Genomic DNA, 16,863 nt, shown 5'->3' with positions numbered 1-16,863 from the left:
TGTTCCTCATGTACATGTGTGCAGTTTTTTTTTTTTTCTTTTTGACATGTCGACTGTGGTATTTGTTACAAAAGCCGATTTCTATTTCTGTCCTTGCCTGGTTGCACTAAACTAAAAATGAAACACAAATGAAATCTTTGCATATTTGACTCCCCAGTAAACTCTGCATTTAAGATAGTTTGGGCATTTCATCTCCTGCGTGTGACCATAAGGGACTAGCTGACACTTCCTAAAGATGTTTTCTGACCAGTTCACATGAGACATCTTTGTCACAGGTTCCCATTAGCATGTGAGTAACCAACTTCCTTTTTCATTAACAGAATGAACTCACCGGATTATTTCAGTCGGGTTATAATTCTTGAGAAGAGTGTTTGACGACTGGACTCGGTTTAGGAAGTGGGCCTTACAACATGCTTAGAGGCAGTGACTTACATGAATGATTAGTCCAGTGGGTGGGGGGCTGAGGGGGATTCTTTCCTGTCAGGCTATGAAATGTGCTCATTTTATTGTAATGGTTGTGTCCAAATACAGAAGATCATTTTGTATTTGTTGTGCCTTAAAGCAATTGTTTTAGAATTGTTTTTTTGCTTTGCTTGGCAGCTGCAGTTTGGAACATCATCAAATTCCTATTAAAAGGCTGGAAATCCCTGTTGTTTAGTAGGTGTGAATAGTATTCAGTCTGTCACATTACGCTGAAACAAGATAGGCAAATAATTGGGGTGAGGGATGTGTGAATGTTGGGTTTAATTTTTAATCCTACTGCTTGCCGACTAAATGAACAAGCATGACTTGTCTAGGAAGCACATAATTGGGATGACAAAGCCTGTTTTCTCATTTCTGTATTGTGGTGTTTTCAGTTATTATTCTAATATTATTATATAACAGGGGCATCTGGGGGAGATCCAAACAATGTTTTTGCGTTTCAGCATTTAATTTCTATTTTTACAATGACTATTTTGCATCTGTTTGTATGTTTAACAACAAAAAAAAAAAAAATCCCCTATGACTTTAGAGTGAAAAGGAAGTGAGTAGTGTGGCTGTAGTCAGACCCCGAAGTGAATGACTGTGTGAAGGCCTTGCTGGATGTGCTCCTCAGTTTCCTCCTTGTTGTGCTGTAATTCTGGAGTCTATCAAGCCAGTTTTCCTTTTGTTTGAAAATGACTTCTTCTTTATGTTGAACTGAAACACCTTCTGGCCTCTCAAGCAGGTGACGTTATTTGCATTTCCCTACTCAGCTCTTTCTCTTTCCTTTTTTTTTTTTCCTGAATCAAGAGTTCCTGATGTTGGAAGACGGAGAACAACAAATGATTTCCATCAGCGATGCTTTTATAAAAGGTAATACCGGTTTCTATACTTTTTTCATTTCACTCTGAGCTATAAAAATGCTATGCCACATACTGAACATGTGACGGCTCAGGTGGGTGACAGGATTATTATTATCATTACGTTTTCCTCTGGCTGCTATGCCATTTTGTTTTTGTCACCACAACACGTTACATTCTTGCCAGGGACAAAGTGTCAGCAGTTACGCTGTGTGACGTCACCGGTACAACAGTGTCATATAAGCTGTCGACAGGTGCATCCCTGCCTCTAAATCTGTGGATAATTAAAGGGGGTTTGTGAGCTTTATGTGCTTCTGGCTTTGAATATTAGGGACTCCTTTTTGACTTTTTGGGGCAGAGTTTTGTTTGTTTTTTTTTTTTTGTCCTTTATTTCGCCTTATACAATGTCTTGTATTAGGAATTTGTTAGTTTCCGCATACCCCAAGGGCTCATTTATGGCGCTTTTCCACTGCATAGTACGGCACAGCACGGTTCAGTACAGCTCACCTTGGTTCGGCTCAGTTTGCGTTTCGACTGCAGTTTAGTACCGCTTTAGAGTGGGCGCGATTATTCACGTGTCGTTATAGTTGCGCCGCCTCTACTGCTCGCTCTTCATTTTTTTTAACTTGTCCCTACACTGTTTGTAAGTCCAATGGTAGCCATGTGCGCCCAAGAGCTTAGCGACCTCCTGAAAAACTTTTCATTCCGCGTCGCCCCATCCAGCTCTCGCTGGATCCGCTCCTCGGCTACCAATGAGAGGAACGTCTGTACTTCCTCAATAGACCATGAAACAGCCATTTTTGGTTAAAACAAAATAGTGCGTCCGAACCTTCGCTGGCTGTGCTAAAATCTAGCAGGTCTGTTGTGTCTCGTGTCGCAAGTTCAGTGACGCAGTAATGACGATTTTCTCCGGCCAATCAGTGACCAGCAGAGTTTACACGTCACGTTTTGGTAATGGTTCGCGCTTGGAACCTCGGCTGAGGTGGTACTAAAAAAAGGACCAGGTACCAGGTACTGTTCCCAGTGGAAAACCCCCCAAAAGTGAGCTGAACTGAACCGTGTCGTGCCGTACTATGCAATGGAAAAGCGCCTTTATACTTCACGCTCAGAACGCGTACGCGCCCGCATCATGGCTGCCATTCAGTCCTCTGAGCAGGTCCTCAGAAATTAACGCGACGCGTGCGCGAGTTGCAGTACCAACAAAAGTCGGGCGAGTGTGCTAAAAGTCGGGACGTGACGTCAGAGTCTCTGTATACTATCTACATGTGACAGCAAACCTCTATGGAGATCCTTCGGGGATCGATGTGCGCACTTTGCTGTTTGATGAATGGCTCAAATACAGCGCTATACATTATGTAGCCGATGTGAAGTTGCAAAAAAAAAAAATAGACGGCACAAAAGAGGGTATGTGAGACTTTTAAAATGTATCGTGTCATTTATATATGTCTTTTTTAATTTTTTATTTTTGCAACTTAACAACAGCAACATAATGTATAGCGTTATATTTGAGCCACTGAGAAAAAAATAAAGGACACGGTGAAAACGTGAATTTTGTGATTAAAGTAGACATTTCGGCTTTAATCTCGAATTGTCCACTTTAACCTCGTAGTTGACTTTATCATTAAAGCAGACCATCGTAAACGTCATCCCAGTTTTAATCGCTACGAGCTTCTGGGACCTGACAGCAGGTAAAGTAAAACAATAAAAAATAGACGGCACAAAAGATGGTATGTGAGACTTTTAAAAAGTATCGTGTCATTACGATTGGGAATATGCGACGCTTGAATATAAAAGCACCACGAATGCATCTGTATGTCGGCATTTTGATTCAGCAGCGGAAAGCAGCAATAGATTGCCAAACAGAACAAATTAAATGTCTGATATTCCCAATCTCTGCACATTTAGAATCTTTAGATTTATACTTGATATCACTTTCATGATGAAATGCATTAAAATGTGTATGCTACATTTTACATATAATTTCATTTAAATAATGAATACTGTTAATAATTACACACATGGGGGTGTCACGGTGGCGGAGCGATAGCACTGCTGTCTCGCAGGGAGTTATGTTGCTGGTATTCCACGCTGTGCTCTGGTTTCCTTCCAAAGATCTGCAGATTTGGGGATTTGGTGCCGCTAAAATGACGCCAGTGTATGTGTCTGCTTGTATTCACCTTGCGATGAGCTCAGGCCTCGTGAAGGGACTTTTTCTCAGTCGTGCCCAATGCCTGTTGGAATGGACACATACATCCCTGGATTTATGTTTTCAATCAATAAACATCCTTTTCAGAGATATTGCGGTAAGGTGTTATCGGAATTTAGTAAGTGTTTTAGGCAATTCACAACACAGAGAAGCCGAACATGTTCTCACCACGATAATATCTCACACTGCCACCTGGTGGATTTCTCCAGATTTACGTAAAGTACGCGCGCAAGTATAAACACTACAACGCTTGCGTAGCAGGAGCATCCGCTGCAGCATGCGTCGTGTCGCGTGAAGTATAACTCCGGCTTTAGGGTCAGAGTGCAGGGTCATCCATTGTACAGCACCTCTGGAGCAATTACAGGTTAAGGGCCTTGCGCAAGGGTCCAGCAGACTAGGATCTCTTTTGGCAGTGACGGGGATTCAAACCAGCAACCTTCGGGATACCAGCGCAGAACTTTAGTGGCTCTGAGGCTAGGAATCTGCACTGGCAATCGAAAATGCCAAAAGTGGCTCTACTTCATGGGGCCCTTGAGCAAGGCCATTAACCTGCACTTGCTCTGTCCAGGGTATGACATTAATCTGCATCCAGCAATGCGTGTAGGCCCTCCACCCTGCAGGGAAAAACTTGGGGGTTTGGTGGCAGGATTGGCATTCCAGCCACCATAGAAAACCTCACACTGCTCCATTCCATCCGAACTAGTGTGGTGCTGAGGTGTCGCCAGTTGGATGGCTGCACTCGGGCCCTAATCTGGGATCCTGAGTTGGTTTGTCATGTGGTGGGTGCGGCAGTGTGCTGTATCAGCGCCTGCTCCTAACCTCAACCTCTCTCTTTTTGACTTGGAGTCTGTTTAGTGTTCTGGTTTTGGTTATTGTTTGTTTAGAGTTCCTGGTTGTTGTTTTTTTATTTTTATTTATGATGCAAATTGAGGAGCTGTGGTATTGTATGAGGAAGTCGGAAGTGGCAGAGAAGTGTGTAAGAGTTGTACAAGATATGTACAAGGGAAATGTGACCATGGTGACGTCTGCGGTAGGAGTGACGGAGCTGGGATTACATCAGGGATCGGCTCTGAGTCCCTTCTTATTTGCAGTGGTGATGGACAGGCTGACAGACGAGATTAGACAGGAGTCCCCGTGGACTGTGATGTCTGCTGATGACATTGTGATCTGTACCGAGAGTAGGGAGACCTTGGAGAGGTGGAGATATGAGAGAAGAGGAGAGGAATGAAGGTCAGTAGGACCACCAAGACAGAATACATGTGAGTAAATGAGAGGGAGGTCAGAGGAATGGTGAGGATGAGGGAGTAAGAGCTGGCGAAGGTGGATGAGTTTAAATACTTGGGATCAACCGTACAGATCAATGGGGATTGTGGAAGAGAAGTGAAGAAGAGAGTGCAGGTGGGGTGGGGTGGGCAGAGAAGAGTGTCAGGAGTGATTTGTGACAGACGGGTATCAGCAAGAGTGAAAGGGAAGGTCTACAGGATGGTAGTGAGACCAGCTATGTGATATGGGCTGGAGACGGTGGCACAGGAGACTGAGCTGGAGGTGGCAGAGTGAAAGATGCTAAGATTTGCATTGGGGAGACGAGGATGGACAGGATTAGAAATGAGGACATTAGATGGTCAGTTGAAATTGGACGGTTGGGAGACAAAGTCAGAGAGGCAAGATGGCGTTGGTTTGGACATGTGCAGAGGAGAGATGAGGGGTACAATGAGAGAAGGGTACTAAGGATAGAGCTGCTAGGTAAGAGGAGAAGAGGAAGGCCTAAGAGAAGGTTTATGGATGTGGTCAGAGAGGACATGCAGGTGATGGGTGTGACAGAGCAAGATGACGAGGGCAGAAAGATATGAAAGAAGATGATCCGCTGTGGCAAATCCTGATCCTTCTTGTCGTTAACTTTTTGTAGCAAAGAAGTGTGGAATAAAAAAAAAAGCGGACGGGCTTATGCTGGGGTTCAACTGAAGTCTGCCATTTTTTTTCTCTGCCCTTTGTTTGAATGGCAACACAGGCGGATATCAGCAAGACGGTAGTGCACATGTTAGGACCAAATTATAAGTATGTGCTATAACTAAAGATTAGAAGAGCACAAAATCTTTGACTACAACATTAAACGGGAATCTGATGTCAATAAAATGAGAGATCGGTAAAAAATTTGAATTCACACTGAAGTCTGTGAGAACGAATCGCAATCTTGGATGAGACGTGACATACGTGACATATGCTGTCAGCTTTTCAAGGACTGTGCTAGTGACGCCATGGTGTCTGATCTCTGGGAACTGAGCCCCTGGCAATGCAGCATTGAATCTTAGCAACGGGCACTCGTCTGAAAGCGAAATGCCAATGTAGTTGTAGCTGCGTTTACCCAAAATTACCAAAGTTCAGCAGCTGTAGTTTGCAAATGGGATTCAGCAAAGACCTGACACATCGAAATGATTCCACAGACAAAATATCTTCATTTTTAAAAGCTTTAGTAAAAATCAAAGTAAAATAGCTCATACAAAACGAGAAAACTGATATAGCAAAATAAAAAAGAAAAGTTCTTGCTTAAGAAAAGTTCTGTTTAGAGCTTAAAAGTTTCTGTAGCCGCCGGAATGTAAGGCGAGTCCAGAAGTTCGTTTTAAAATATTTAGTTAAAATTCAAAGCAAATAATCCACACAAGAACTAAAGAAAAAAGTTGTTACACACATAGAACAGACAGACGTCCAGGACTCGCTTGTAAAAGTACCAAGAAGAATTCTTTAATATTTTCTTCAAATACAGTGCACAAAGCACCACACCCGCCACAATTCTCCAATAATAATATAATAATCAATAATCACAGTAAATCCTCCTCTCCTCCCAGCAGCTCTGTCGCACTACCACCAAACTCTGGCTCAGCTTGCTGGGTCTGTACCAGTCCTTTAAATAGTCCTTGACCCGGAAGTGCTCCTTCTCTTTTTCTGGGTCATATGCCATATCCTCAGTCCTCGAGTAGCCTGGATGTACTGCGGGCTTCCATCCTCGTGACTCCAAAGCACTTCCGGGTTGTAGTAAGAGTAGGAGTCCCCAGGTTCTTTGTGAGCTCCCCCTGGCAGCACCCACGGTACCCAACAAGGCTGAGGAAACGGTCTTCATGTCCCAGGATGCTCTGAGGGAACCTGGAGAACCGTTGCCATCCAGGGGAGCTGCCACCTAGTGTCCCGGGGTAGGCAGTGTCCTGAAAAGGCTGCTCGTCTCCCTTCTTCCCGTTCTAGGATGTCTCGGCTGGACTGAACCGCCGGCCGTCCATCACAGTATCTTCTCTAAACTTCTCTTTTCTTATAAAACTTTAGTTGTTTGTATACTTAAAGATTCTTAACTTCTTCTTCTGTACACTTTAAACGTACGGCACAGCACTTTCAATCAAGTGCTTTGTCTTACATGTTACTTGACACACAAAACATGCAGATAAGGTACATAAAGCTCAAAAGGCACGAAAGGCCCGGTTTAAAACCATGTGCCCTCTACACCTTACACATGGCAAGGCTGATCACTAACTGAGAATAATGTTTAGTCAGAGAAGTTAGAAATAGTTAGTTGAATTTACCAATTCAATTCTACTAATGGAGGTTATAGGAACCTCCCATAGATTATGCACTTCATTTAGTAAAACATTTACGATTCTTATGTAACTAGGAAATAGCTCTTACAGTTTCATTTCTTTAAGTTACTTATTCAGTCAAATCATTTCTAAACTTTCACAAACCTCTATGCTTATCTCATTTCTATGCTGTAAATGGGTCTTTGAGTCCCTGCTAGCAACACCTGACTCCATTATCACATCGTATCTCAGGTACAGCAAGAAAGGTCTCTCTGTTACTAACTTACAGGAGGTGAAGTCTACACCATCGTCTATGACTATGAAAGAAAATGATATTTTATTCAAATTAAGCAAACACTAATATGAGTTTAACTCAAAGTTTTCACTTTCTGAGATTGGCTCTCATAGTGGCACACACATTGATATGTTCGATATCCAGCCGTGAAACAGAAAAAAAGGTTAATTTGTTGATTTAGTGTTAGTTTGCAGTTATTGCAGCATGAAGATGTCAAAGACATCAAGATGTGAATTTCCCCTTGGGATTAATAAAGTATCTATCTATCTATCTATCTATCTATGATATAGTGCCTTTCATATCTATCTATCTATCTATCTATCTATCTATCTATCTATCTATCTATCTATCTATCTATCTATCTATCTATCTAAGATGCTGTCCACGTGATCCATTGTTTCACTGCAATTAGTGGATGGGCCGCCTGTAACCTCAGTCACCCAGTTTGGAGCCGAGTCCATTGGGTTTAAAGACGACGGTTCATCTAATCGTGAAGGAAACTCAATTCAGATACAGTTGTGCTTGAAAGTTTGTGAACCCTTTAGAATTTTCTATATTTCTGCATAAATATGACCTAAAACATCATCAGATTTTAACTCAAGTCCTAAAAGTGGATAAAGAGAAACCAGTTAAACAAATGAGACAAAAATATTATACAACTCTATCCATCCATCCATCCAACCCGCGATATCCTAACTACAAGGTCACAGGGTCTGCTGGAGCCAATCCCAGCCAACACAGGGCGCAAGGCAGGAAACACACCCTGGGCAGGGCGCCACTTACTTACTTAGTTTTCTAATTTCTATATTACTCCCAAAACACAGAACTGGCGAAATAACAGTTGACTTAATTAGCCCAGGAGTCCGTTTAAAAACAGAAGCTGATTGGAACAAAAACCTGCAGCCACAGTGTGCCCCCAGGGCCGAGGTTGGGAAACACCGGTGTTGCTGAGAATTATTAAAAGGTGCCTACTGTGACTGAGGTGTCTGTGGTGTTTGTTTATTGACGTTCCTTACGTCAGATGGCTGCTAAAGTCACCCTCACCTTGTAAAGTTGTAAATCTAACTCTGCTTATTTTAGGTGATAGTGTGATTTCCCCCCCTCATCATCCCAGAAGTAAATGCATTCCCACTGTTCTCGCCCTAACTTGTAATGCCCTACAACATACGTCAGAAAATGAGATTCCATTAAAAATTGGTGTGTGATTTTGTGGACTTGTTTTTTGTGATTCTGAATTAATTTGATACTTGTATGTTTGTTTGTTTTTTTTTTTGTTGGTAAAATTATTTTTTTTGCATTATTTAATTATTTATTGGCATAATTATTCCATTTTTTACCAGTGGCATCTCTCAAAGAGGGGGCCCCAAACTTGACACCCAGTTTTCTGTGGGAGACGCCATACACCCAGTCTCGCAAACAAGCCAGGCATACAAGAAACCTGTCTGCAGATGACCAGGAGTGAGCTGTGCTGAAAACTGGGTGGGAACACTGAGATGACTCACTGGGTGTCACTCGCCAAGCACTCGGATGGGACACTGAGTAACATTCCCATGGACAGTGCATCACTGAAATTGCATATAATAGCGGCACCCGTAACAATTAAAAGACATTGCGAAGTCAACCACCATATCGACCCACCGACGTCGTTCCATCTTCTCATCCAGATACTTTTTAAAAGTTGTTATGTGAAGATTCTCTTCATGTCTTCCTTTTTAAATGTACTCCCCCTTCATTTTCATTTTAATAAAAAAATTATTGTTAGGAGGCTTCTGGCAAATAAATTGAGTAAAAAAAACCCAAAACAAGTAGACACATATATTGTTAAAAAGGAACCCAAAATACCAAAAGAATTAAAGAAAATACCAGCAATCTTTCCTAACCCCTGACATGCCGTCTTATTATGTTATACATTAATTTGGAGAGATCAAATAATGCATCTTTTTCTTGCAACCTCTCTAGTGTCGTAGGCCAGGGATGAGACCCAACCCCATGTGACTCCAGCCATGTCTCCACCGGCCTCTCGCTGGGCCTCATCGCCTCCATCTTGGTGCTTATCATCATCCAGCCATCCTCTCCCTTTTGCTCCACACACCCAAACACGTATCACTGTCTCTTAATTCAGCCGTCACTTCACAGCACTCCACACATCCGCCTGATTGTCCTCATATCTGCTCTTGGCAGCTCTGCTTCATGTGCCTCCTTCTCACTCCCATACAACTCCTCGCACTGCTTTTATAAGCCTTTCTGTTCAATGCCGGAGGATCTCCTTTAGAAGTCAGAATTGGAGGTCCTCTCCATGGCCGTCTTCATCTGCACTCAACCTGTCCCGTAATTAGAAGAACGTCCCTGCTTTCTCCAACACGATTCCATTGCTCATATCTAAATTCCAACTTGCTACCTCATCTTACACTCTTCTTGCTTTCTACAAAGGGGGCACTCACCGCCTGCAGACTGCCCTTCACACCATTTCATTTGTTATGCACTTACTTTCATCATCCCGTGCATGGGAATAACCTTCTCTCATCACCTTTGCCACACATTTCAATACGGCGCCCTCCTCCACAAATTCTGCCTCTTCACGTCACCTTGGTCTTTATTGTATTACCTTGAGGTCAGTCGCTTCCAAATTAACTTTCCATTTTGTTATTCCTGTCCTTTCATTTTGTTTCACAGGTCTGGTCCCCACTTCATGAAGTGCTTTGGGGCCTCACGCGTAACGCCGTGCATAGAATTCACACTAAAACATGGCTTCTGAACAAAAGTCGAAATGTGCGTACACACAAAAAAAATTCAGATGCAGAAAACCGTGTGTAACCCGACTTCCACGCACTTATGTTACATAAATCCCGGTCTGCGTGAAATGTAACGCTTCTGTACGTGCCTGCCACCCCTCCGAGACTCCTCCCAGAATTACGCCTGTCTTTGAATATGCAAATCAATATAAATATTCCCATAAGTTCAGCATTCTGTGAAAAGACAATGGCAAAAACATGGGGGGAAAAATGAGGAATATCAGTGAATGCCAAGTGGAGGCAAGGAAAAACGTACTGTTTGTTGGTTTAAGCAGTGGTATAAACATCAAAAGGAAGTTGATCGAAAGTTCAAGTTCACAAAGTCGCACAGTACCCGACATAAAAAAGAAATGGTCAGATATCAAAGCCGCTATGTCAGATGGAAGTGTATTAGTGTACAGAGAAAAGAAAAGAAAAAAAGGGACACAGTGGGTAAAAAAAATCTCGAAAATGTCAACTTTAATCTCGAAATTTCCACTTTAATCACGTAGTTTATTTTGTCTTTAACGTTGAACGTCATAAACTTTATCTTAAAATCTTTTAATTTACTAGTTTCTCAAATCCCATCATAACTAAAGTAGCACATTAAATGCTTCATATTCTGTGTGATCTTCTATGTTCTCCATGTGTGTGACTCACTACGAGCTTTCTCTTACACCGACAGGACACAGAATCCATTACATTCATAATATTACAGCTGTCTGAACAATTTAAATACTAAGATGTATACTTGATATCATTTTCATGATGAATTGCATTTAAGCATGTTATTAAACACAGGGCCACAGTGACACAAGCTGATGCCCCGTCCAGAGATTGTTCCTGCCTCCTGCAAGATGCTTTCTGCGCTGTGTGTGACCCTCGATGAAGTAATTTATTGCAGCAGTACTGTCTCTTTCCAATTCCTGTCTTTCCTTTTCTTTTTCCAAGTAACCAATCGCCACACAATCAGCTCTTTAATAAATGTCAAGCCATCTGTAAGCTGAGAATGCCAATTCTTCAAAACATTGAAATATCTTCATAGTGCATGTTTAATTATTCCATCCATCTATCCTAACAGGGTCGCACCAAACCCAGCAAGCATACAGAGCGAGGCAGGAACGATCCCTGAACGGGGCGCGCCAGTTCATCGCTACCGCTGTGCCACCGTGTCCACATGTTTAATAACAGTATACATTATTTAAATGAAGTTAAAAATGGATCTGTATAATGTTTATATATATATATATATATATATATATATATATACTTTACTGCATTTCCTCTAAAAAATGATATCAAGAACTCCAAGAAGATAGCGCCTGGAAATCTAAATCGACTTAGAAGCCAGTCGTCGTCATCTGTAAATACACGCTCTCTTCTGTTGAATTGAATTGAATTCCTTTATTGTTATTGTACAATGAGGTTCAATATGCAAATCCTCCATAAACTTGTTTTCCTATAAAATGGTAAATAACAACAAAAATAAAAATAGGATAAAAATTAGTGAAAAATATACAATATGAAAGCATAAGTGGCTCAGGTTGTGCAATATTACAACTGTAATGCTGAGGTGATTGTACTTATAAGTACAAACAGTTCTACTGGAGCACTTGATGGACTGATTGAGTGCGTTTATAGCTCTTGGGATGAAACTGTTTCTGAAGCGTGAGGACCGTATAGAAAAGGCTCTGAAGCTTTTTCAGAATGGGAGGAGTTCAAATAGACTGTGTGCATGGCTGAGGCAGCGTTGTGCTCGATGCTGTACCCCGATATTTCTCTCTGTTCTTAACACAATCTGCCGTAAAGCTTTCCAATTAGCTGCTGTACAGCTGTGATTCCACACTCCGATCCAGTGGGTTAAAATACTCCGAGTGGTGCACTGAGAGTAACAACGCTAAAGCAGCTATGGTATTTGAAATAGTTTGGCCATTCCGTGCACCATTATATGGTTACAATTTGATTACAATCAGATGCTTTAAACTAAAAAAGGATATGCGGTTAATGTCGGTGCCACCCAGGAACAGTAGCACTGCTTTGACACTGGGTGCCGCCAGTTTGCAAAACCGAGCCGAAAACTTACGTACGCTATGGATTGTGCGTGGCTTTATGCCAAGTTTAGTTTTCATACATAGTGATGTGAGTGTGGAAACAGGCGTGCGCAACATTTTTGTGCGTACGCACCATTTATACATGAAGCCCCTGGTCTCTCAGAATGGATGCCTGGTGCAGCCCCACCTTCACCTCTGATCCCTCGCCAGCCTCGTCTGCTATCCTGACTGCCGTTTTGTGCTCCCTCATATATTGACATTACCGCAGACCTAACTTTCTCAGTGCCCACTTCACCCTGTCGGATGCCTTCTCCATATCCACCGTTGCACACTGCAGCTTCTTTTCTTTCACCAGATGCTTTTTCTGCATTTGCCTGACACATCTGTTCTTCCCTTCCCACAAGAAATAGATCTAACTAATCTTAGTTATTCGTGTTTTCTTGCCAAAAAGAGCAGAAACTGCTTATTATTTATTTAGCTGACATGCATATGGGATCTGTAGAGAGTTTACATCGGGTTGCCCCCATTAGCTGTCTGCTGTGTATGCCCAAAGCTGTACAGCGGGCCAATTAATGTTGAGAGGAGAAGCAGATACTGCAGTGCTTGTTTGTGGTCCATTTAAAATTCCAGAAGAATCTCCATTTTCCACAATAAATGTGTGCACAGGCCTTTATTCTTGTCTTCATGTATTACCTTAACTAATAAGATGCAGTGCTGTAGTAGTGACCCTGAATGAAACTCTGGCATTACACCTCCAGCACACAACCCATACGACACGGCTGGTCTGCTGACATTCAAAAAAAACAACTGAGTCGGATCTTTTTTTGAAACATGGTAAACTGCTTCAGAGAATTGAATCGCTCTAATATTTTTCCATAGAGTCCCTGTTTAATCGAAGGGTGGAGGAAAAGACCAAAGACCTGCTCTTCACACCCCTTGCTTGGCATCACAGCTCACTCGACCAACTGAGGGAAGAGAATGGAGAAAAACAAGCAATGGAGAGGCTGCTGTAAGGGAATTTTCCTCTCCCAAATGATATTTGCTCTTGGATGTTGAGTGACAACATCTTGACCGCAATCAATTGCTTAAACGTCTTTTCTTTCAGCACGCAGCCTCAATTCTGTGTTGTGCCTTTCTTTCTTCTGCAGTTCTGCCAACCACAGCCACATGATGGCACTGTTGCAGCAGTTGCTGTATAACGAGTCCCTGTCTCTTTCATGGAGGGATATTATCGTTCCTGTAGTGCGTCAGGTTGTGCAAACCGTTCATCCAAACGTGCGGAATAATGATGATGACATGGATATCCGTCAGTTTGTTCACATCAAAAAAGTAAGAATATATCTTTCAGTTTTGTGATAGACAATATATTTTGGAATCCTCTTTCTGTAACGTAGATGTTAAGTCTACAGTATCTATAAAAAGTATTCACCACAATGGAGGTTTTCACTTTGAATCACTTAGTTTGGCCTTTTTTGACACTGAGCAACGGAATTGAAAGTCAATGTGAAAACAGATTTCTGCAAAGTGATTTACAGTAAGTTAATTACAAATATACAACACAAACTAATCACAGAGTATTCACTCCCTTAAGTCCGTATTTACTAGATGCACCTTCGGCAGCCATGACAGCCTTGAGTCTCCGTGCCCAGGTCTCTTTCTGTGTCAGCTCTGCTGTTTCTCCCCATTCTTCTCTGCTCTGTCAGGTGTCATGGTACCCGCGAGTCAACAACCTTTTTCAAGTCCAGCCGCAAAATTCTCAGTTGGACTGAGATGTGGACTCAGACTCGGCCACTCCAGGCTATCGACGTTGTCATTTTAAAGCCATTCCTGTACAGCGTTTGTTTTAGGCTTAGGCTTGTTGTCTTGATGGCCTTCCCACAACACTGCAGACACCATCAGGTTTCCTGCCAGGATTTCCCTTCAGCTTGCTGCATTCATTTTACCCTCACAAGCCTTCCAAGGGCCTGATGCCACCACTCATTTGCCTCAAGATGGGGATGCTGTGTTTTTGCTAATGTGCAGTGTGGTGTGTCTTTTAGACTCCTCAGACTACACAGATTTGTTTCAGTTGACTTTGAAGTTGCTCATGTACCTTCTGCTGAGCTCTAGCTGGGATGTCATGTGCGTTGTTTTTTAACAGAGACTTTCCCTTTGCCACTCTCCCATAGTCTCTTCAGTCTCAGCCAGTGTAACGTGTCACTTCTTCAGAGGACACACTCTTCACTCGTCATTCTTCAGTGTTTTGTGAGCGGCCTGCTCTAGCAGATTTTCACCTGTGCCCTAAGCTTTCCATTTGCTCACGATTGATTTTAATTGGATATTTAGTCACTTGGGTATTTTCTTGTCTCCCTCCCTTGACTTGTTCTGTTCACAGAGTTGCTTTATGTGCTCTTTTTGCCTTGATTGAGCAGGATAGGCCGCCATCCTGACTCAGCACAGTTTGGTCCTTCCAGAGAAAATCAATTGAAACCCCAGACAGGTGACCTCCTAAAACTAACTGGCTGTACCAGTGACGATTCAGAGTTGCCATATTCAAGATTTGATTAATTATGTTTAGAATGACTTTAGACCACTTTGGAGAAATCTGATTTTAATTTGACATTAAAGAGTATTCTTCTATTGATAAGTGTCAAAAAAGTCCAGGGAATTCCATTGTTATTCAGTGTTGTGTAACAATAAAATGTTCGAACATCCAAAGGGGTGAATACCTTAGCACTGTGGAGACACAGCCAGGATCACATCTCCATGTCAAGAAAAATGGTGGCGGTCTGTGCATTTATAACTGAGAACTATAGAAAAATCTATCTATCTATCTATCTATCTATCTATCTATCTATCTATCTATCTATCTATCTATCTATCTATCTATCTATCTATCTATCTATCTATCTATCTATCTATCTATCTATTATAGAGCACCTTTAATATCTATCCGTCTCTATTATATAGTGCCTTTCTTGTCTGTCTGTCATTAATACATCACTTTTCTTGTCTGTCTTTCTGTCTATCAAGCTATTATATGGTGGCCTTTACATCTATTTACCAATTAGCTAGATAGTTAGATAAATTGTGAAAGGCTCTGTCTATCTCACTGCCTACTCATTAATCTATTCTTGTTTCCAGATCCCAGGAGGAAAGAAATTTGACTGTTCGGTTGTAAATGGTTTTGTTTGTACCAAAAACATAGCGCATAAGAAGGTAGGCAGTTTCTACCATTTTTCGGTGTAATTTTTCTTAGCAGAAGATTAATAAAGCCCTTGATTTTTAGGCTGTACTGCTGCTTTTTGTTAAATTACTAACTATTCTACATTATTAGATGATTTTGAATGACGAGGTGTTTTGCCTAATTCTAGGTTTATAAGATATATATTTTTATTTCAAATTACATTTTGTAGTTAATTTATATTTAGTTGTGAACACTGAAATGAATTACTGTAATGCAGGTCTGAGTGAAGTCAAATAATTGAAACGTTCTCTTTTTATTGCAGATGAACCAACAAATTAAAAACCCTAAAATCCTCCTACTGAAATGCTCCATTGAGTATCTGTATAGAGAAGAGACCAAGTTTACAAGCATCGATCCCATCGTTGTGCAGGTTTGTATGGTCCATCGGTGTACATCATGAATGCCAGACTGGGTTAAACACCAGCTCTGCGGCGTTTCTGATTGTGCTGACATTTATACTGTCACTCCAGGGAGACACATTGCTGGAGCATTCTGGGTTAGTTCTTCTTACCTCTCCTTTCCTTTAAAAATGACACTGAACTCTTGGATTAAATTTTTGTAAAAATATCTACATTTATCACAAATTATTTTCCCTTCAGATATTCCAGTCCTATTAATTACATTTTTGATTTTCCATTTCTGTTGCTCTTTGTCTCGAGCAGTTTTTGCCATTTTGTCTGCTATTTCATTGCCCTGAATTCCTGCATGTCCTGGAATCCAAACTTGCCTAATAAATTATTCATATACAGCTCAGTTCATTTATGTAGTATTTCTAGGTGCATGTCTGTCCAATTTAACAAGTTTGCACTCTCTAGCTAATATTGAAGATAATGAATCCGGTAATTAAACTTATCTTTTTCGTATTTGTGTCAGTTATCCATTCCAGGCCTAAATAAATTGGAAACCTTTTCTGCTGAATTTACCGACAAGTCATCAGATATCCTGACTGCGAATGCCTTTTGCATATTCTTCGTGTAAAAAGCAGATGCTACCTTCTTTTTACTTTCTCGTATACGAAGTTTCGGTGCAAGTATTGTAATCGTCTAAAAATTCAACCTCCAAATTTTGATGAATCGTGACGTTTTAGACCTCCTGAGTCTGAAAATGCCATCTTTGGAATTCTGTCCGTGTGTCTGTCTGTCTGTGTGTGCGCGTGTGTGTAAACACGATAACCTGAGTGCACTTTCACTTCGGTCAACCAAATTTTGCATACAAGTATGAGGTACAAAATGTAGATTTCTGTCAACTTTTAGGTTATTTCCACTAAGTGGAAGTGGTACTTTTTTCTTCATGCAGCTGCAGAGTCCGATTTATTCAACTTTACTTTTATAAAAATTGTTCAATATATTATTACTTTGATTTGATTTGTTGTTGATGGTTGCTTAATTTACATAAAATAAAAAAATAATCACTTTCTTGTGGTTTACTCCTC

General features: G+C 41.3%; 1 protein-coding gene across 5 annotated transcripts in view; it reads left to right on the top strand.

The window, feature by feature from the left end:
* Positions 1-16,863, top strand: part of pikfyve (phosphoinositide kinase, FYVE finger containing) — a 163,411-nt gene that overhangs the window by 37,290 nt on the left and 109,258 nt on the right. For all 5 annotated transcript variants that reach the window (XM_039755300.1, XM_039755302.1, XM_039755298.1 and 2 more), the window contains exons 13-17: positions 1,273-1,335; positions 13,085-13,214; positions 13,354-13,534; positions 15,329-15,403; positions 15,694-15,801. In XM_039755300.1, the coding sequence (XP_039611234.1) occupies positions 1,273-1,335; positions 13,085-13,214; positions 13,354-13,534; positions 15,329-15,403; positions 15,694-15,801 (557 nt within the window). The remainder of the gene's footprint in view (positions 1-1,272; positions 1,336-13,084; positions 13,215-13,353; positions 13,535-15,328; positions 15,404-15,693; positions 15,802-16,863) is intronic.

This window comes from Polypterus senegalus, chromosome 6, assembly GCF_016835505.1.
Source record: "Polypterus senegalus isolate Bchr_013 chromosome 6, ASM1683550v1, whole genome shotgun sequence".
NCBI classification, from domain to species: domain Eukaryota; kingdom Metazoa; phylum Chordata; class Cladistia; order Polypteriformes; family Polypteridae; genus Polypterus; species Polypterus senegalus.
The sequence above is the reverse complement of the archived record's forward strand: the minus strand, read 5'-3'. Positions and strand labels throughout refer to the sequence as shown.